The sequence below is a fragment of the Stomoxys calcitrans genome, chromosome 2, assembly GCF_963082655.1.
Source record: "Stomoxys calcitrans chromosome 2, idStoCalc2.1, whole genome shotgun sequence".
Taxonomy (NCBI): Eukaryota; Metazoa; Arthropoda; class Insecta; order Diptera; family Muscidae; genus Stomoxys; species Stomoxys calcitrans.
In genome coordinates, this window is record NC_081553.1 from 23,797,326 (window position 1) to 23,819,493 (window position 22,168).

Genomic DNA, 22,168 nt, shown 5'->3' on the forward strand with positions numbered 1-22,168 from the left:
CCATATATATGTATGGCCCGATTTGCACTTATATGGGCGTAGTATATACAATTTTCAACCGATCTGCACAAAATTTGGTGCAGATAGTTTTGTTGCTGATTTTAACATATCCGTAAAATTTCATCAAAATCGGTTCAGATTTAGATATAGCTCCCATATATATGTATCGTCCGATTTTTACTTAAATGGCCGTAGTAGCTACAATTTTCCACCGATCTGCACAAAATTTGGCACGGACTGTTTCGTTACTGATCCTAACTTATCTGCGAGATTTTATCAAAATCGGTTTAGATTAAGATATAGCTCCCATATATATGTATCGCCTGATGTGCACTTGAATGGCCGTAATAGCTACAATTTTCAACCGATCTGCGCAAAATTTGGCGCAGACAGTTTTGTTGCTGATTTTAACATATCTGTAAAATTTCATCAAAATCGGTTTGCTTTTAGATATAGCTCCCATATATGTGTATCGTCCGATTTTTACTTAAATGGCCGTAGTAGCTACAATTTTCAACCGATCTGCGCAAAATTTGACACGAATTGTTTTGTTACCTATCTTAACATATTTGCAAAATTTCATCAAAATCGGTTCAGATTAAGATATAGCTCCCATATATATGTATCGCCTCATTTGCACTTATATGGGCTCTCATATACATAAATATTTATATATTGCCCGAATTTATAATTGTAGGGTAGGTGTAGAGTATTACATAGTCGGCTCCGGTCGACTTTTGCCTTTCTTTACTGGTTTCTTTAAGAAATCATTACAATTATTTTATACAATTTGCCATTTATAGCAGCTCTTTATAATGAAAATTTAATTTTATACAAATTATTTTCTTTTTGTTTTCAATTATTTACCTTTTTTAGTTTCTATACTCAAAGAGAAATGTAGGAAACCATAAGCTTTTATGATATTAACACACAAAGGCAGTCTCCTTATTAGCAGACATTTCCCTTTAGCCATTGACAATTGTCAATCCCCCTTAGAGCACTTCAAGTCTCTTTGGCATTGATTCAAAGAACTAACTGGCTTTCTACCTTTTGCCGCCTGAAATTTGGGCCAAGTCAAATGAATGTACCCCCCAAGTACCCATGATGGAGTCAATGAAACTCATTTCATATAGCTGGGGTTTCTTCTTCTTCTTCTTTAGACTCCATTCATAGGTCAGCATAAAGAAACAAGAGGCAAGTTACGTCCAGTCCTTTTCAAGTGAAAGTCGGTAGAGTACTTCATAGTCAATGGCTTTGTTTAGATTTTAGGCTAACTGGGTTAGCTTTGACTTGGTAAGGTTTATTTTGACTTGGTTTGGTTGTTAGCCATGGCCATTATAATAAAGAGTAATGGAGTGTAGAGAAAAGGACGTGTGAGTAGATATCGAGAGGACTCCGTTCTTTTATTATTTTGCCATGGACAAAAGGATGTAACAGGAAAGGTATTCACAGCCTTCATTTGCCAGCGTGTTTGTGTGTATGCGCACTCCCCAAAGCCCTTTGAACATCATTCGGCGCCAACAAGCCCAATAATGAACAAAACCTTTTATAATGAGTTAAAGCTATTAATTAATTGAATTCAATTTGACAAATTGTTAGGGATTTACACGAAAAGTAAAACCAAAATGAAGGAAATCAATGGCAAAAGACTTTGGGAGCTTGTATCTTCGATTGGATAAGGGGTAAAAATCCTTATCCACCTTTAGTTTTCAAAACATGAAAGAACTTTATCCTTTTAACAACTATTATCTCAGTTTATTGAAGCAGAAAAAAAAACACGGGACAAATTTTCAATCCATCTATAAAATCCTTAACCATGGCCTTACCTATCCTGTTCTATGGCCAATGTCGTTCCTTAAGCTACAGCTATTTCTGAGTAATTTTTCAAGAATTTTTATGATCACAATGACACAACGAAAAGAAAAACAGAAAAGGACATCAACTACTTTAGACTTCATTCAATACCTCATAAAAGGATTGCTTTTGTATGGCCATAGAATAACTTGTGCAACTGCAAATAATGTCAAAAAAAGGGAAAAGAAATCTACAGAGAACGCTAAAGGAGCTAAGAGCAGGACAGCTTACACTTTAAGGCACTCCTTTCTGGTTTCCAAGGTGGTAGTTGTTTAAGTATATGTTGGTAATGAAACCCTTCTGGCAGCAAACAGACAGCCACAAGCACTAACCAAAGCGTTGTACATGTGTGGTGCCCATTGCACCAACAACAAAACCGCCAGCATCATCTTATCACCCGTATGTGATGAGATCATAGAAACATATCTAATAATGCGAATTAAAGGTAACGAAATATGCTCTCTTATTGGATTGCAAGAAGGTAAGATGCTTAAAATGAATTCAACAGCTACTGCTGCCGGGATGACAGCAATAACCAAAGCTGGTAGTTTCTGGCAAAGCATTAAGGTGGTAGGTCAAAAATTTGTTAAGGGGAGAGAAAATGTTCAAGGAAAAGCAGAATAAAATAAACCAAGTAAAAAGGCATAAGGGTTGGCTGGGCTGAACTTTTGAATACCCACCACCTCGGGTGTATATGTAAACCCCCTTTCGCCACAATCTGGTGAAAATTGTATAAATTATGCACCCAAATTCGGCACGGACATGGAGCGGTCTAATATATATAAGTCACTGTTGAATTTTGTATTTGAAATTTCAACAAAATCGGATAATACATATGAATGAAGCTTTTGTGAGCTTCAGAACCTTAACCGGTATATCGGTCTATATGACCAGTCCGATGTTTACCATATTTGGGTCGAATGGTGGGTGGCCTAAAAATACTCACTATCTCAAATTTCAGCGAAATCGGATAAAAAATAAAGCTTTTAGGGACTTCAGACCCTTTATCGGCAGATCGCTATGTATGGAAGCTATACCTATATATTCTCCGATACAAACCATATTTGGGATGGACGTCGGGAGACTCAAAACTACCCACTGGGTCGAATTTCAACGAAATCGGGTTATAAATAGAGCTTTTATGGGCTTCACACCCTTTATCAGCAGATCGGTCAATATGGCAGCTATATCTTAATATAGGCCGATCTGAACCATATTTGGGTCCTGTGTTGGGTGGCCTAAAGCTATTCATTGTTTCAAATTTCAGCGAAATCGGCTTAAAATTAAAGCTTTTATGGGCTTCAGACACTTTATCGGGAGATCGGTCTATATGGTAGCTATATCTAAATATAGTCCGATCTGTACCATATTTCGTTCGGATGTTAAGAGGCTTCAAACTGCGCACTATTCGAAATTTTAGCGAAATCGGATAAAAAATAAAGCTTTTATGGGCTTCAGACCCTTTATCGGGAGATCGGTCTATATGGCAGCTATATCTAAATATAGTCCGATCCGTACCATATTTCGGTCGGATGTTGAGAGGCTTAAAACTGCGCACTATTCAAAATTGCAGCGAAATCGGATAACAAATAAAGCTTTTATGGGCTTCAGACCCTTTATCGGGAGATCGGTCTATATGGCAGCTATATCTAAATATTGTCCGATCTGTACCATATTTCGGTCGGATGTTGGGAAGCTTCAAACTGCGCACTATTCGAAATTTCAGCAAAATCGGTTAATAAATAAAGCTTTTATGGCCTTCAGACCTTTTATCGGGAGATCGGTCTATATGGCAGCTATATCTAGATAAAGTTCGATCTGAACCATATTTGGGTCAGTTGTCGGGAAGCCTAAAACTACTCACTGTTTTAAATTGCAGCAGAATCAGATGAAAAAAAAAGTTTTTATGCGCATTAGACCTTTTATCGAAAAATCGGTCTATATAGCAGCTATATCCAAATATGGTCCGATTTGGCCCGTTCAAGAACATAACTAGCATGCATCAAAAAGACGTATCTGTGCCAAATTCCAGCTCAATATATAAATTTTTGAAGGCTCTAGAGTGATTACAACAGAAGGACGGACAGACACACGGACATCGTTAAAACGCCTTGGAATTTTACGACGAGTACGACGATACTCTGTAGGGTTTGAAGTTTATATTTCGATGTGTTGCAAATGGAAGGACTAAATGAATATAGCCCTCATCCTACGGTGGTGGGTATAAAAATAAAGTAAAATAAAACAAATAACAACGCATTAACTTCCGCCGTTCCGAACTTTTGATGCAAAATTTTAGCCAAATCAGATAACAACTGCGCCCTCTAGAGGCTCAAGATATCAAGATCTAAGATCGGTTTATATGACAGCTATACCAGATTATGAACCGATTTAAGCCATACTTAACACAGTTATTGGAAAAGATACCAAAACACTACGTGCAAAGTCAAATCGGACGAGAATTGCGCCCTCTAGAGGCTCAAGAAGTCAAGACCCAAGATCGGTTTATATGGCAGCTATATCAAAACATGGACCGATTTGGCCCATTTACAATCCCAACCAAACTACACTAATAAAATGTATTTGTGCAAAATTTCAAGCGGCTAGCTTAACTCCTTCGAAAGTTAGCGTGCTTTCGACAGACAGACGGACGGAAGGACATGGCTAGATTTTTTCTATAGCAAAAGTTTTCTATTAATAGAATATTTTTATACCCTCCACCATAAGATGGGGGGTATACTAATTTCGTCATTCTGTTTGTAACTACTCGAAATATTCGTCTGAGACCCCATAAAGTATATATATTCTTGATCGTCGCGACATTTTATGTCGATCTGGCCATGTCCGTCCGTCTGTCCGTCCGTCCGTCTGTCTGTCGAAAGCACGCTAACTTCCGAAGGAGTAAAGCTAGCCGTTTGAAATTTTGCATAAATACTTTTTATTAGTGTAGGTCGGTGCATAACCTTATATAGCTGCCATATAAACCGATCTTGGGTCTTGACTTCTTGAGCCTCTAGAGTGCCCAATTCTTATCCGATTCAAATGAAATTTTGCACGACGTGTTTTGTTGTTATATTCAACAACTAGAGGGCACAATTCTTATCCGATTTAAATGAATTTTTGCACGAAGTATTTCGTTATGATATCCAACAACTGTGCCAAGTATGATATAGCTGTCATATAAACCGATCTGGGGATTTGACTTCTTGAGCTTCTAGAGGGCGCAATTCCTATCCGATTTGGCTAAAATTTTGCATGACTTATTTTATTTTTACTTTCAACAACTGTGTCAAATAAGGTTCAAATCGGTTCATAACCTGATATAGCTGCCATATAAATCGATCTGGGATCTTGACTTCTTGACCCCTAGAGGTCGCAATTATTATCCGATATGCCTGAAATTTTGTACGACGGATCCTCTCATGACCATCAACAAACGTGTTTATTATGGTCTGAATCGGTCTATAGCCCGATACAGATCCCATATAAATCGTGTTCTCTATTTTACTTCGTGAGCCCCAATGGGCGCAATTCTTATACGAATTGGCTGAAATTTTACACAGGTCTCTAACATATAATTTAATTGTGGTCCGAACCGGACCATATCTTGATATCGTTTTAATAGCAGAGCAACTCTTTTCTTATATCCTTTTTTGCCTAAGAAGAGATGCCGGGAAAAGAACTCGACATATGCGATCCATGGTGGAGGGTATATAAGATTCGGCCCGGCCGAACTTAGCACGCTTTTACTTGTTTCAAAATGTTATTTCTTTTAAAATTTTGTCTAAATTTTATTGGTATAGAAAATTTTTTCAAAAGTTTATTTTTATTGCCAATTTTATTTAACAGAAGATTTTTTCAAATTCTGCACCCACTATTCTACGCTCACATTCCCCAACAACAAAGTGAGGGGACAGCGTTAAGCAACTCTTGGCAAATAATGCAGGTTGCTAGAAAAACTCCATAGTCTCATCTTTTGGAACATAGTCAACGAAAAAGAGCCATGCGAGGTAAGCACCAACAGCGAGTGCTGCATTGGAGTGGGTTGAAAAAGTTTAATGTTAAATATTTTATGAAATATAAAGGAAAAAAATGGGACGCTCATTCATAAGACGTCAACACAAGCTTACAATATCACCACTCACACACACACACTCAAAGGCATATATCGCCGATTTCCCCATACATATGAGAATGGCATTGCAGAGTGCCATGAAGAAGCAAAGATTTTATGGGGAATGCAGACAACATTCAAAGCTGGGGAAATTTAAAGGATTCAAGCAAGGATGCCAAGTGATAGCTTTAACACACACGGACTCTCTCGCTCTCATAGAGAATGAAGCTGCTGAAAATCTCACCATTGGTGTATTTACAGTTATCAAATTGTGCAAGAACACCAGCAGATACACATGCATACTTATGTTAGGGTGCATCATCAATGCCAGTCTCAGCAATTGAGGTGCTTTCTACGAAATATATATGGGGTTATATGTTGCGTGTGCGTGTGTGTGTGTGTGTGCAAGAGCCATTAAATGTGAAAACGGATTCGTCATTCTTATGCATGTGTGTGTGTGTGTGTGTGTGTGTGCATGAACAACATGACTAGCACAACGAAGCCATAGAGGTGCATTGGCAAAAGGACCGGCATCATTCTGGGAGCAAGACAACAGCAACAATAGCAAATAAACGCACCAGGATACGAATGGGTTTATTTAAAATTCAATTATGGTCTGGCAAAGCGGAAAATATGAGCGAGTAAGGACAAATAGATCTCAGGCACACACGTATACACACACACACACACACACACTACCTCCCACATACAGACGGACACCTATGCTTTTGCTGAGGCCCCATAGCCAAGACCCAGCTTGTTCAGATTCACACACATTTCACATTCGAATTTATTATTATTTGGGATTTTGCACACACTCTTTAAACTTGAAAATTGGAAATAAAGACAAGTATTAAGATTTTGGAAAGAAAGTATCTTGGATGAATGTTTTAATTAAACAATTATAATGTATCTAATATAAAGTATCTAAATAAATTACAGATTATGGTTTTTTTTTAAATAAAAATGGTTTATTTAAACAGTTTTTCCATTTTAAGTTTAACATTGCAAACTAAAGGAGAAAAGCAAATCATTGCTAATGCAAATTTTGCCCATGAACATTCCACTAAGAAACAGGGGCAAACTTCCCAGAATTTATTTTATAACTAGCGAACCGGGCCCGCTCCACTGCGCCTTTTTAAAGAATCTAATATCTTTTTATGGTTGGGACACTTTGCCCTGAATGTGTATAACGTGCCACTGTTGCCTATGTCCGCCTATAACGCCGAACGCCTGCGTTCAAATCCTGGCGATAACATCGGACAAAATTTAAAGCGGTGGTGATCTCCTCTTAATGCTGGCGACCATTTGCCATGCATGGTCATGTAAAACATTTTCCCCAAAGAGGTGTCGCACTGCGGCATGCCATTCGTATTCGACTATAAAACAAAGTCCCTTGTCATTGAGTTTAAACATGAATCGGAAAGTTTTCATTGATGTGTGAGAAGCCCCTTCTCGGTTTCTGGGTAAATTTTTACTCCGCTCCCAAATACCTTTCTTTTGAGTATTGATAAAATTTTCCGGTTTAGAGAGACACTTGGCTAAAATACTGACATGATCTGTAAATAAATTCTGTTTGAGGGTGTTGTGGGCCCCAGGGACTTTGTCCCGAAAATGAGTAACAAATTTCCCAAAAATCAATCAATTTAAACATCAAGTAGTTTTAATATAATAGAGAGGTGTTTTCGGTTCGGGCAGTTGCCCAAACACATGGCTCTTCAATTGGATATATTGGGTTTTTTTCTCTCAAGCACCTTTTATTTGAGCTCTATATTGTCGTGATTGGTCTATGTACCCATTTGGCGGGATTTGAACGGCCCCGAGGCACCCGACCCCAACAATAGAAACCATGTTTTGGGAGAGTGCAAAAAAAAATTCGAACGAATCGCTTTAACAATCTCCGAGATCTGGTGGTTTTGCAAATTAGAGCATTGAGAAGTGCTTTTTATGGGAAAGATGGCTCAGACACTTCGATTCAAATATGGGCATCTAATTTGTGCTGCACTTCCAAATCCATTTAATGTCAGCCCCATATTGCCATTGTCGGTAAATATGAACTGTTTGGAGGGTATTTTTTGGGGCTGGGGCGACCACCAGTGTTTTGCCCTGAAAATAGATTTCAAATTCGTTCTTTACTCCCAAAGACCATTGACTTAAGCTCCATATTGCCATAATCGGAAATAAAGTTCAGTTTAGGGGGTGCTTTATGGCGTACCCTCAAACACTTGGCTCCAAAATTGGATATCCAATTCGACTTCTCTCAAATACTTTTTATTTGGGTCCCATATTGCATAATGAGTCAACCTATTTGACTTATTTTCGGAAGCAAAAGTGTTACCTAGACTTTAACTCAAATTCAAGTGTTATATTCGTAATCTACTCCTAAATACCTTTTATTAGAGTCCCATATAGATATGGTCGTCTAATATTACCAATTTGGGGGTATTTGGGGGTGGGGCTACCTCCCATTACTTGGACCTAATTTTTTATGCCATATTTGTAATCTACTATCCAATACTTTTCATATGAGGCCCATTTTGATATGAACGTCAAATATATCTATTTAGAAGAGTTTTTAGGTTGGGCATGCCCGCTGGGTACTTGGATCAAAATTTGAATACCATATTCGTTTTCTAGTCTCCAATACCTTTCGTTTGAAACCCATATTGTGCCCAACGGACCACTTTTGATTTTGGATGGTGTTATTGAAGTAAGGGGGAGGGACCGCCCCCATTCGATATCTAAAAATTATATAGCCTATGTTTCTTTCGAGACAAACTTTCATAAACTGTGAAAATTTTGAGAAAATCGGCTCCGTAGTTTTTGATTCTACGGCACAAACAAAAAAAAAACCAAGTTCCATATAGTGATGATTGGTCATATGCCCATTTAAGGCGTTTTTGAGGGGTAAGGTGACCTCCTATACTTCGATCTGATTTTGTATGCCAGATTCGTAATGTACTCCCGAATACCTTTCATTTGAAGCCCATATTGATATGAACGCACAACATGTCTGTTTAGGGGAATTTTAGGGTTGGGGCGGCCCGACAGGTACTAAGACCCAAATTTCAATACCATATTCGTATTCTATTTTCCAATACCTTTCATTTGATACCCATATTGTCCCGATTGGTCCACTTTTGATTTTGGGTAGTGTTTTTGGGTAAAGGAGGAGGGTCCGCCCCCTTCCGAAATCAACAAATTATAAAGCCTATTTATTCTTTCTGGTCATGTTCGCAATCCACTCCCGAATACCTCTCACTTGAGTCCCATATTGGCATGATCGGTCCACTTTTATTTTTGGGTAGTACTTTTGGGGTAAAGGGGAGGTTCCGCCCCATTTCCGAAATCAAAAAATCAAATTAAATTAAAATTAATAAAATTAAATTGAATTGAAATAAAAAAACTAATTACTTTACCCATGGATTGGATTTAATTGTTTTTTACAAATTTTACGACTTTGTGGCCTAAGTACATTATTGACCTCACCGAATCCATGTCCTTGTTTACAAATAGCGCATTTTTTCCATTGCAATTAAAAACAAGAAAAACAAAGCAAATACCATCCAAACATTCTATATCCACAAGTGAAATTTCCAATTTCAAAATTACATTCTAACTTTAAATTATTTGCCTGACCTACTCCAAATGTCAAGCTGAACTAATATTGTACTTTCGACTATATCAATAGGAATAATCGTTTGTATATTTTGCAACTCTTCTTCAAAATCAACACTAGATTAATGCTTGCAAAAAAAGAGATAGACTTAAAACTATGGTGAATGTGGTTAAAAATTGGCTTACCAAACAATTGAGTTTATAGACAAGTTGCTCTTCAATTCTTACCTAAAATGAGAATAAAAAGAAAAGCAAATATTTAACATTGAGTTTGGAAGTGATGGCAAACATACGTATAATAAAGATAAACAAGGAAGAAAATAAAACAATCTTTCATATATATATGGAAAATTTTAATAATAGGCACAAAACAGCAGATAGTGGGGAAAAAGAAATGCGGACAGACAGACACATGGATACACACACACACACACACTTAAATTTAAACATCAAATGATGGCTCTCTATAATTCTTGCTCACACAAGTTACACTAAAACATTGACTTTATTATTAATAACATTATAAATAAAATGCAAAAACACATCAATACAAGACAATATCACAATACAATATCATAGAGATGATGACCATGATGGGATTTCTGATAAATCAACTCCCCCTGCAGAAAAATTATCAACAACATCAAAAGATTTCTAAATCAAACCCATAGAGCCTCAAATGCTATAAATCATAGTTTTTGGTTTAATTTATGGGTTCAAGGCAATACTCATTTTCGCCAAGAACTCTCAACCATATAGGAATGATGACAATGATGATGAAAACAGCATATGAGTCCTTTAGTGCCCTAACTATACTGATGTGATTATGTGGTTGTGATAGCATCGGCAGTGGTCGTGATGGTGATGGTAATGGTATTGATGTGGCCGATTCGTTATGCTGCTAACTGTAACCCCGACTAGGATTTGTGTGGCTAATTGGTATAGATGGTTGGTCTACTAGTAGAGTCACCTTGTTGCTAAAAAATAAAAAAAAGGATAAATAAAATAAAATAAAATAAAAATAAAATAAAATAATATAAAATAAAATAAAGTAAAAAAAAAATAAAATAAAATAAAATAAAATAAAATAAAATAAAATAAAATAAAATAAAATAAAATAAAATAAAATAAAATAAAATAAAATAAAATAAAATAAAATAAAATAAAATAAAATAAAATAAAATAAAATAAAATAAAATAAAATAAAATAAAATAAAATAAAATGAAATAAAATGAAATAAAATGAAATAAAATAAAATAAAATAAAATAAAATAAAATAAAATAAAATAAAATAAAATAAAATAAAATAAAATAAAATAAAATAAAATAAAATAAAATAAAATAAAATAAAATAAAATGAAATAAAATGAAATAAAATGAAATAAAATAAAATAAAATAAAATAAAAAAAATAAAATAAAAAAATAAAATAAAAAAAAAAATAAAATAAAATAAAAAAAAAATGAAATAAAAAAAAATAAAATAAAAAAAATAAAATAAAAAAATATAAAACAAAAACCAAAATTAAGTTAATTAATAAAAATAAGTAAAAGTGTGCTAAGAAATGATAGAATGTGTTAGAAATCATAGAAAAAAATTGCTCCAGTGGCTCAGAGTGTTGGGAGATCGGTTTATATGGCAGCTATATCAGGTTATCAACCAACCATACTTAGCACAGTTGTTGAAAGTCCTACCAAAACGATATATGCAATATTTCAGCTAAATTGGATAAGATATGCACCCTCTAGAAGCTCAAGAAGTCTGATCGGGAGATCGGTTTATATGGCGGCTATATCAGGTTATGGACTGATTAAGACAATACTTAGCACAGTTGTTGGAAGTCATTCCTCAGCATTATGTTCACAATTTAAGTCAAATCGGATAAGACTTGTGCCCTCTAGAAGTTCAAGAAGTCAAGACCCAAGATCGGTTTATATGGCAGCTATATCAGGTTATGAACTGATTTAGACAATACTTAGTACAATTATTGGAAGTCATTCTACAGCGTTATGTGCAAAATTTAAGCCAAATCGGATAAGAATTGCGCCCTCTAGAAGCTCAAGAAGTCTAATCGGGAGATCGGTTTATATGGCGACTATATCAGGTTATAGACTGATTAAGACAATACTTGGCACAGTGGTTGGAAGTCATTCCTCAGCATTATGTGTAAAATTTAAGCCCAAGCGGATAAGAATTGTGCCCTCTAGAAGCTCAAGAAGTATAATCGGGAGATGGGTTTATATGGCGGCTTTATCAGGTTTAAATTCCTCAGAGTTATGTGCAAAATTTAAGCCAAATCGGATAAGAATGCGCCCTCTAGAATCTCAAGAAGTCAAGACCCAAGATCGGTTTATATGACAGCTATATCAGGTTTTGAACCGATTTGAACCATACTAGGCATAGCTGTTGGAAGTCATAACAAAACACCTCGTGCAAAATTTTAGCCAAATCGGATAAGAATTGCGCCCTCTAGATGCTCAAGAAGTCAAGACCCATGATCGGTTTATATGGCAAGAAAAATTTGTGTCAAATTTCAAGTGCCTAGTTTAACTCCTTCGAAAGTTAGCGTGCTTTTCACAAACAGACGGACGGACATACCTAGATCGAATTAAAATGTCATGCAAATGCAAATTTTGTCCATGAACATTCCACCAAGGAACAGGGGCAAACTACTCACATATCAATCAGTGCAGTCCGATTCAAATTTAAGCTTAATGATAAAGGGCCTCCTTTTTATAGTCGAGCCCGTACGGCGTGCCGCAGTGCGGCACCTCGTTGGAGAGAAGTTTGTACATGGCATAATACCTTACAAATGTCGCCAGCATGAGGAGGAGAAAACCACCGGTTTTTTTTTTTTTGTTCTCATGATCTCGCCAGGACTCGAACCCAGGCGTTCAGAGTCATAGGAGGACATGCTAACCTTCACGCTACGGTGGCTTCCGTCATGGCGATCAAAAATATGTGCTCTTTATGGGTTCTTAGATCAATATTTCGATGTGTTACAAACGGAATAGCGATGTTAGTATACCCTCTTGCTATGGTAGAGGTTATAAAAATCAGAATGTAGAAAACCATATAATAAAAAACAAATGGGTGATTTTTTAATCTATTATCTTTTACCAACACTGGCTTAACTGTCACTGTAAGAGCTACCGATGCATTCAGAAAAAGTCACAGTTTGGTGCGGTTTATAGGCTGGTGGCATCATTGGACCGTACTTCTTCAAAGATGATATAAATCTTAACGTAACTGTGAATGGTAGGCGCTACCGTGAGATGATATCCATATTTTTTTTGCCCAAAATGCAAGATCTGGACTTGCTCGACATGTGGTTTGAACAAGAAGGCGTTCGGGGCCGATCAAGTGGCCGCCAAGGTCGTGTGATTAAACGCCTTCAAAAAATTTTTTTATGGGGCTATGTTAAATCTGATGTCTATACAGACAAGCCCACTTCAATTGGCACATTGGAAAACAACATTGAAGGATACATTCGTGAGATTGCGGGCGCAGTCACGATTAACATTTGCATGAAATAATCTTAAAACATTAAATCGATCAAACTGACTCGGTTTCGACAAAACTTTATTGATATTGTGGTAGCCATCGAGGAAAGCGCTGTACAGAGTTTTGGCAAGTTTGGTCTATAAATGCGCTTGCAGTGGTTCTAGGAAAGAAAATCGGGCGATATACATAAACGAAAATTCTTTCTGCCAAATTTCTAGAGAATCGGTTAACAAATAAGCACTTTATTGCAATATTTCTCTTTCTGTTTAAATCGGAACCGATTTTGAGCAAACTTTATGGATATTGTGAAAGTCGTCGAGGAAAGCGTTGTACAAAATGTTGGGAGGATTGATCGAAAAAATCGCTCGCAGTGGCTCTAGGAGTGAAAATTGGGCGATATATATATATGAGAGCTCTATCTAAATCTGGACCGATTTCTATGAAAATCACCAGTAATGCCGAGAGTCAAGAGAAAATCATTCCTATCCAAATTTGAAGACAATCGGTAAACAAATTACCATTTTATTGCATTATTACTGCAAATCGGACGCATATATAAATGGGAGCTATATCCAAATCGGAACCGATTTCTATGAAATTCACTAGTAATGTCGAGAGTCATAAGAAAATCCTTCCAGCCAAATTTCGAGAGAATTGGTTAACAAATGACTATTTTATTTCAGTATTACTGCAAATCGGGCGAACATATATATGGGAGCTATATCCAAATCTGAACCGAATTTTTCTAATTTCAAAAGGTTTCATCTCTAGGCCAAAGAACATGCCCATACCAAATTAGAAGACGATCGGATGAAAATTGCGACCTGTAGTTTGTACACAAATTAACATGGACAGACGGACAGATAGACGGACATAGCAAAATCGAATCAGAAAGTTATTCTGATTCGATCGGTATGCTTATCAATGGGTCTAGCTCTCTTCCTTTTGTGTGTTACAAACAAATGCACTAAGTTATATTACCCTGTACCATAGTAGTTGTGTAGGGTATAAATTTAAAAGAAAGGCTAACAAAGTTAAGTGAATGAAATAATTAAAGAATACAAAGATATTTCGATTTCATATTCTTTATACATACTATTGGCAACCATGTAGCTTATAAATATATCTCCCTCTTTATCCTTGAGCACACAATACACACCATCATCAGCAACATCTAGTGCCCTGCATCATTGTTAATCCACCCCCATTTGGCTTCTGACAACTCATCGAATGAGGTCAATTAGCCAAAGTTCTAAATTACTGTCTAAATAATCATATCATTATAATGATTATTAAATATCCTTGCAATTAATGATACAAGAAACGAGAAGACCGAGAGACTATGCAACAAAAAATCAACAATTTCTATATATTTGCAGATAATGAATACACATATAAATATTGCCCATCAACAAATGTATCTAAATGCAGCATTAAATAAGCCACAGAAATTTGATCTCTATCGAGGAAGAAATTTTAATAGTAATTGCATTTAAAATTCTTTGACAATTGATATTGATTTACCAGTGGCCAAGGATATGGATGACAACTTATATGCCTGAAGTATTTTGGCCCATCCCCTCCACAACCACCGATGCTAAAGCATTTATACGTTTATATCTCTCTCTCGATGCTAAGGATTGGATTAGCATGGCCATTTGCGATGACGACGACAACGACGACGACGACGATGAAAATTATTTAAATCCATTCAACAAGCTCTAGGTAAAGAAACGTTGCCTACAAAACAATTACCCCAAGTTGTTAAGGTTAAAACGTAACACAATTGCCAGGCAAGTAAACAATGCCAGACCAGGTGAAGCATCATCTACTACTACGCCTAAAATTTGTTCACCCCCTCTCTCACTCTCTCTCTCTCTCACTCAGCATAATACTTGTGCCTTTTTTGTTATGCTGCCTTAAGTACACGTTTCATATTTCTATAATTTTATGCAAAAAAGATACTGCTCCCCTTGGCGAATTATAAGTGGTATGGGGGGGCTGGAGCTTGCCTTCTTCTAGGAATTTTGCTTAGCCAAACAGCAAACATCATATTTGTCTGATTTCACAAAAAAAAAACTGCCATAACCTTAAGAAGAGCCAAACTCTCATCTTCAGTCGTTATCCTTGTCTATTTTTCATATAACAAAACAAAATGAAGTCCGTCCGCGTTTCTGTCCTTCTTTGGGGTTTTGCCTTACATCTATTGTCTAGGTTTCTATTACACTGTTTACTTTTTTTGACAGAGCCTGTCAGTCTACTCATCATCATCATCATCAGCTGCGTGTTGCGGCATCTTCATTTATTCTGCTGTTATTATTTTCTTTTTTTTCATGAATTTTTCTATTTTTTTGCTGTTTCACAAAACATTCAAATCAATTTCAATAAAGAAGGTAATTGAATCAAATAATTTGTAATTGATTATGCAAAAAAGAAAATTCTTTTAAGAATAGGGCAGAAGGGGGCTACATTCCTTTTTTTCTTTTTGCTAGATATGTAACAAAAGGTGTTAGCCTTAAGTCAAGGAGTTTCATACTGAAAAATTATAGATGATTATACAAAAGGGAAGGTTAAATTCTTTGAATTATAAGCAATAATGAAAATTCTAAAAAATGGGTGAGTAACATTTAAATAGATATTATCAATCTTAGGAAGACATTACCCTAATGACTACCGGTTTCCTAGCAAGTGTTACATGATATAATTAAGAAAAAAAAATATTTCTTATTTTTCATAGAGTGCAAATACGAAATAAATATGTCATTCACATCCCTTTTATGCCGCTCCTGGCAAGTGTTTACCAGTGAAAAGTTTTCTAGTAGGTATAACTAGCAATTAATTTATCCCAGGTATATTTTTTCTGCTTAGAAACCCTTTATTTTATAAAATTTCAGCATTAATAAAATTATTCAATTTCAATGTAAAACAAAATTTTATTTAGTTAATTTTGCTTAAATATAACAACTAGTTACCTTTTGACGAAAAGTAACCTAAAAAGTGTGGTTTCTTTCAATTTGGATTTTAAAAGACATGGCTTCATTCAAAAAGAATTGATGTGAGAAAAATGCATTTAAAGAAATAAAAAAAACCAATGCAAAACGAAATTTGATTTAGTTAATTTTGGTTCAATATAACAACTAGTTACCTTTTGACGAAAAGTAACCTAAAAAGTGTTGATTTTTTACTTTTGATTTTAAAAGATATGGCTTCATTCAAAAAGAATTGTTGCGAGCAAAATCCGTCTATGACGCTGTAAGCCGAAACGAAATTTGATTTAGTTAATATTGCTTAAATATAACAACTAGTTACCTTTTGACGAAAAGTAACCTAAAAAGTGGGGGTTTTTTCAATTTGGATTTTAAAAGACATGTGAGAAAAATGCGTTTAAAGAAATAAAACGAAAACCTATGCAAAACGAAATTTGATTTAGTTAATTTTGCTTAAATATAACAACTAGTTACCTTTTGACGAAAAGTAACCTAAAAAGTGTGGGTTTTTTTACTTTTGATTTTAAAAGACACGGCTTCATTAAAAAAAAATTTTTGTGAGAAAAATGCATTTTAAAGACATAAATACGATTATTTATTGTATTATGCTCAATTTTAACAACTGGTTACAATATTGACGTCAAGTTATCTAAGAAGTGGAGTTTCACTAATTTTTGCTCTTCAAAGACTTTGTTTACAATGAATTTTAGTATGGCAAATTTGGAGGTCACCTTAGCGCAGAGTTTCCATGTCCGTCTATGACGCTGAACGCCTGGGTTCGAATCCCAGCGGGAACTTGAGAAATTCTTTGCAGCAGTGTTTGTCCCCTCCTAATGCTGGCGACATTTATGTGGTATTATGCCAAGTTACAACTTCTCCCCAAAGAGGTGTCACATTGCGGCACGCCGTTCGGACCCGGCTATAAAAAAGAGGTCCCTTATCATTGAGCTTAAACTCGAATCGGACTGCACTCATTGATATGCGAAAAGTTTGCCCCTGTTCCTTAGTGGAATGTTCATGGGCAAAATTTGCATTTTGTTTGTCCCCTCCTAATGCTGGCGACATTTATGTGGTACTATGCCGAAAAAAAAAAGAGGTGTCGCACTCGGCTGTAAAAAGGTGATCCCTTATCATTGAGCCTAAACTTGAATTCTCAGCACTCATTGATATGTGAGAAGTTGGCCCTGTTCCTAAATGAAATGTTCATGGACAATTTGGAGGCCACCGTAGCGCAGAGGTTAGCATGAAGCTGAATGCCTGTATTCGAATCCTAGCGAGTACATCATCTAATGCTAGCGACATTTGTAAGGAACTATGTCATTTTGGAAAAAATGGGTTTAAGGGCGAATTTGCAATTGTTGAGTAGGCTTCATTTTGTAAACTGGTTCCCATATCTATGAAAAGTTATCTAAGAAGTAGACTTGTTCCTATTTTCTTCCTTGGTAAAGGCGAAGCGCCAACTCTTAACCCATACACATGCTAGAGGGCCATTGGCAAAATTTTGGGGTTTAACCGCAAAGTTTTCACAACACCTATAATGTTATATGGTGCTGCAATTTGGCGGACGACGCTTCAAAAATCCAACTATTGTTCAATACTCAGTCGTATCCAAAGGAGGTCTTGATTGTGAAAAAGCTTTTGTGCGTGTTGTTAACAAAGCAATTGCGGCTAGGGAAAAATTTCCCGACGTACTCAGAAACATTTGTACGAAGCTCTACGTACAACAGTGAAGTGGGTTGGCAAAATGTGATCTAGGCCTTAATCCCTCTAAGAATGAAATTGTCTTTTTTTAGCAAGAGATACAAGATTTCCTTGACTTAGGAGGAGAGAATGTTACCCTATTTGAAGCGAAAACTTCCTGTGTACTTATTTGGGCAGGAAATTGAACTTTAAATTCAGTATTTTGGAATGGATGAAAAAGCCAACTCTAGCCCTATACACTTGAAAGACGACTACTACTCTTGGCTCATACAACTGAAAGAGAACCATTGGCAATAACTGAAGGTTAAAGCTAGTGCTCTGCACTGGCTGACCACTGCATTTGTCAGACCTATAATGCTATATGTGATCTGGTGGACAGTGCTTCGAAAATCCTCCGTGGAGGGCCTTTTGAAATTGATGGGAGTCAGACCTATAATGCTATATGGTGTTGAGGTCTGGTGGACGGCACTTCAGAAATCCACCTACCGACTCTACTCAGCCGTGTCTAAAGGATGACTTGCGTTTAAAAGTTGGGTGTTTAAAAGCGGTCGCGTATGCTTTAAACGTGATTATTTGCGGCTAGAGGTGAGTTTCCTGGCATTTTACGAAGCTTTTCAAATGACAGTTAAGTGGGTTACTTGCAAGTGGTGTTTTGGTGGCACCTGTTTTACGGGGAAGAGAGATGGTCCCCGGTTGGAATATCCCATTAGAAAACGTTGACGGTCTAAACTATGTCTTATCACTACTTGCACACTGCTATTGTCCATATAGCATCCAATAATGCTGTATGGTGTTGTGTTCTAGTGGACGAAGCTACAGAAATCCACCTACAGTTTGCTACTCTGCCGCATCCAAAGAATGATTTGTTTGTGCATCACAGGTGCACTGAGAACGTGGCTCTCAGAATTGGCGGAATTTTGGTAGACTTTTGATAGAGCGAAACTAGAAGACAGAATGGGTCTGGACGTTAATGATGAGGACCTATTGATCGAAATCTGTTACGGGCTGCCTGGCCTATAACTCGGTCCTACAGGCGGAAATCAGGGCGATCTTAGGTAAGTTCACAAATGGTCTTGTAGCGTGAGAGGATTGAGGATGGCATGATCAACATCATTAGGATGCCAGGCCGAAGTTTAGTAAGGAGAACAAGAGGGCAGACGACTGGCCTTAAATGGTCAGAAGGCCGTCAACGGCTAACTTTGTAAATGCGAAGCTTTTAAGGACGCCAGCAATCCGAGGCCTGGGCCACAAATGCGTATGTAATCAGTGAAACGGTCCGCAGTACGACGACCAGTAATGATGTAAGGTGTTGTGTTCTGGTGGACAAAGCTTCAGAAATCCAACTACAGTTTGCTACTCAACCCGGTTCAAAGGATGAATTGTTTGTGCAGAATAGCCGTGCAGAGGACTTCACTCTCAGGGTTGTCGTAGTATTGGTATTGACATCTGGTAGTTTATGCTAGAAACTAGAAAACAAAATGAGTCTGGACGTCTATGATGAAAATCTGAGGACCAAAATCTGGTACGGCCTCCCTGACCCATAAACGGCCCTACAGGCAGAAATCAAGGCGATCTCAGAATTTAGGCGAATATACCTTTAATTTGAACATAAGGGCCACAACAACCAAGGAGATAAGGTCACAAATGGTCTTGGAGTATGAGAAGATTTAGGAAGGTTTTACCCGCACGATTTGTGCGTCGGGTCACAACAGAGTAAGGGGGAACCAAATGCTAAAAGACTTGGCCGTAAGATCCGGAGGACTGATGAACTTGGTGAAGGCGAAGCCTTTAGGGGCGCCAGCAATCCGATTAACGGGCTTGGGCCACAAGCGCGAATGTAATCAGTAAAACAATGGGCAGCACGACGATAATCCTATTGGTGATCCGAATCGTGAAAAAACACGGCTAAAGTGAGTCAAATTTAAAAAAGATCCGTAAGGCTTACGGTATCATTATGCGAAACATCGAACTATAGGGGAACTCACGCAGAATATGAAATCAAAATCTGTTTCGCTGCTGCCTGACCCATAATAAGGTCTTATTGGCGGAAATCAGGGCAATCTAAGAATGTGGGAGGCGCTACAGTATTAACGTGAATATACCTTTAAGTTGAACTTTAGGGCTATAACAACCAGGGAGGTAAGGTCACAAATGGTCTTGGAGTATGAAAAGATTTAAAAAGGCTTTATCCACATGATTTGTGTGTCGGGTCAAAGTAGAGTAAGGGGGAACGAGATGCCTTGGCTGTAAGATCCGGAGGGCTGATATAGATAAACTTGGTGAATGTGAAGCCTTTAGGGACGCCAGCAATCCGAGTAACGGGGTTTGGCCACAAGCGCGCATGTAATCAGTAAAACAGTCGGACAGACGATCAGAATGGCTTAAGGTATCATTACGGGACGCATAGACGCATACAGGCGAACTAAGGCAGAATATGTGCGACAAATGACAACGCGAATAGAGCATGTGGGGAAAATGACGAGACGTTAAATCATTTCCTATATCAATGTCTGGCTTTCGCAAGCTTATAGACTCCGGTACTTAGGCGGCGATACGATACCAATATTTGAACCAACTTAGGGGTATAGAATGGAGAACGATAAGAGATTTTGTTAATACCATGTGAGACAGAACGTAATAGGTTTTAGTTCTCTCGAGTTTACTAACCAGTATTTACACAAGAAGACGATTACTGGCTTTAGACAGTTTAAGAATATATGTGTGCTGTGGCGGGTATCAGTTCAATATCTGTATTTTTGTTCACCTTCCTTTAAGGGTTTTGGATCTTGAGCCTGCATTTAAAGTTTGATTCTTTGTGTTTTTATTTCTTTTCACCAAAATTTTTGAAAACATTTCTATTGCCTAGAATGTCTAAACGACCATTTTGTTCTTTCTTTTGCCTAGTTCGCCATCAATTATTTCTTGTCTATAATTCTAAACTTGCGGTTTGCCTTTCCGTCCTTCCACTTGCTATACCTGTAGCATTTGTCTCTATGCCTAAGTTATCACATGACGATGGCAATGATGATGATGATGATGATATGGGGATACGCGCATGCAGTAAAAGCAATGATAACAAATTATGATAACAATATGGTAGAGAATTGAGACACAGCAACGATACGATACGAAACAAAAATCTGCCAGTTTCATAACTTTTTGCTATAGAATTTTTTTCTAGCTAGCTATCCTGCTACCCAGGACCAAGCGCGTAGTACGTGAGCAGAACAAACAACACTGAAAAACACTGCGCCGAGCAACAATGATGGTATAGAAAAAGTAGAACACTTGCCGCCAAGGAAAACACAGATATAACTTTACTTCTACATGTTATCTATGTGTGACTAGGAACTGTTAGCAGGCTAGGGGACATTACAGGCAGTAGTGAAGAGAAAACTTGGTCGTTGGATCGCTTAAATGACTGGGGGCAACAGCCAAGATGAGGATGATGACGCCGCCATATAGATGCAGGTGTGTGAGGGGTAGCCAAAGCTCTCTAAACAAATTTCATTTTAATATTGTTATGGCCCGTTCGTTGTTTGTATTATGCGAATAGGAAAATGGATATGACGTTGTATTTCGTCGTACTAGTAGTAGTAACATATCTATACAGCAAGTATATACATTTGAATAAGGTAAAATAGAATATAATAGCGCGCAAAATGAAAGCGAATGGAAAAATGTATAGAAAAAAAAAACAGCAACAATGCTAGCGAAAGCAATGGCAACAATCATGTGCTTATCTTAAACGACAGGATGTATTTAAATAAAGTGTAAAACTGCCAAAATGTTGCGACCCTAACAATAGGGCAGCAGAGAGAAGACAGTTTTAATAGCTACATCAACTATGGAACCTTAGAAATGTGTGGTTGTGCTTAACAAGGGACTATGGGAGGGAAGAGAGAGAGAGAAAGAAAGTAAGAGAAATGCTCTCTAGGTTGCAAATAGGCAACACCATATATGTATTCACCTAGAGCAAAGCAGCACGGCGGGCAGGCGTCAAGTTGTTAATGCTAAAAGTTTTTTGTTTAAATTTATTATCCTGCAGCAAAGGACATGAACACACACACACCCACACACACACAAAGTCAGCAAAGTTACTCGCATAGACAACCACACACAATAAATTCATACAAATACAACCGGCATACTCTCTCTTTATATGAAGCAGACAAAGTGAAAAGGGACATCAGCGTATTCAAATATGCCTACAAATATTGAAATAAATAGACCAAGTAACATTAAGACAGCAACACGTTTGTCATGCTCACAGACACCCCGAGTGAGTTTTTGTGTTTCGGTGGGGTAGACTAAAGGTATGCAGCATGTCTATATTTTGTCTATAATATATGCCACATTTTGGACAAAATGACAAACATTTGTACAGTAA

The 22,168-nt window shown here is 37.0% G+C and overlaps 1 protein-coding gene across 10 annotated transcripts in view; it reads right to left on the reverse strand.

Annotated features, from left to right (window-relative positions):
* Window positions 1–22,168, reverse strand: part of LOC106084154 (polypyrimidine tract-binding protein 2) — a 530,939-nt gene that overhangs the window by 207,279 nt on the left and 301,492 nt on the right. The window contains exon 2 of one of the 10 annotated variants that reach the window (XM_059363052.1): window positions 9,773–9,814. The exons of the other annotated variants lie outside the window; for them this stretch is intronic. Coding sequence (XP_059219035.1) covers window positions 9,773–9,814 — 42 coding nt within the window. The remainder of the gene's footprint in view (window positions 1–9,772; window positions 9,815–22,168) is intronic. 10 annotated transcript variants of the gene reach the window in all.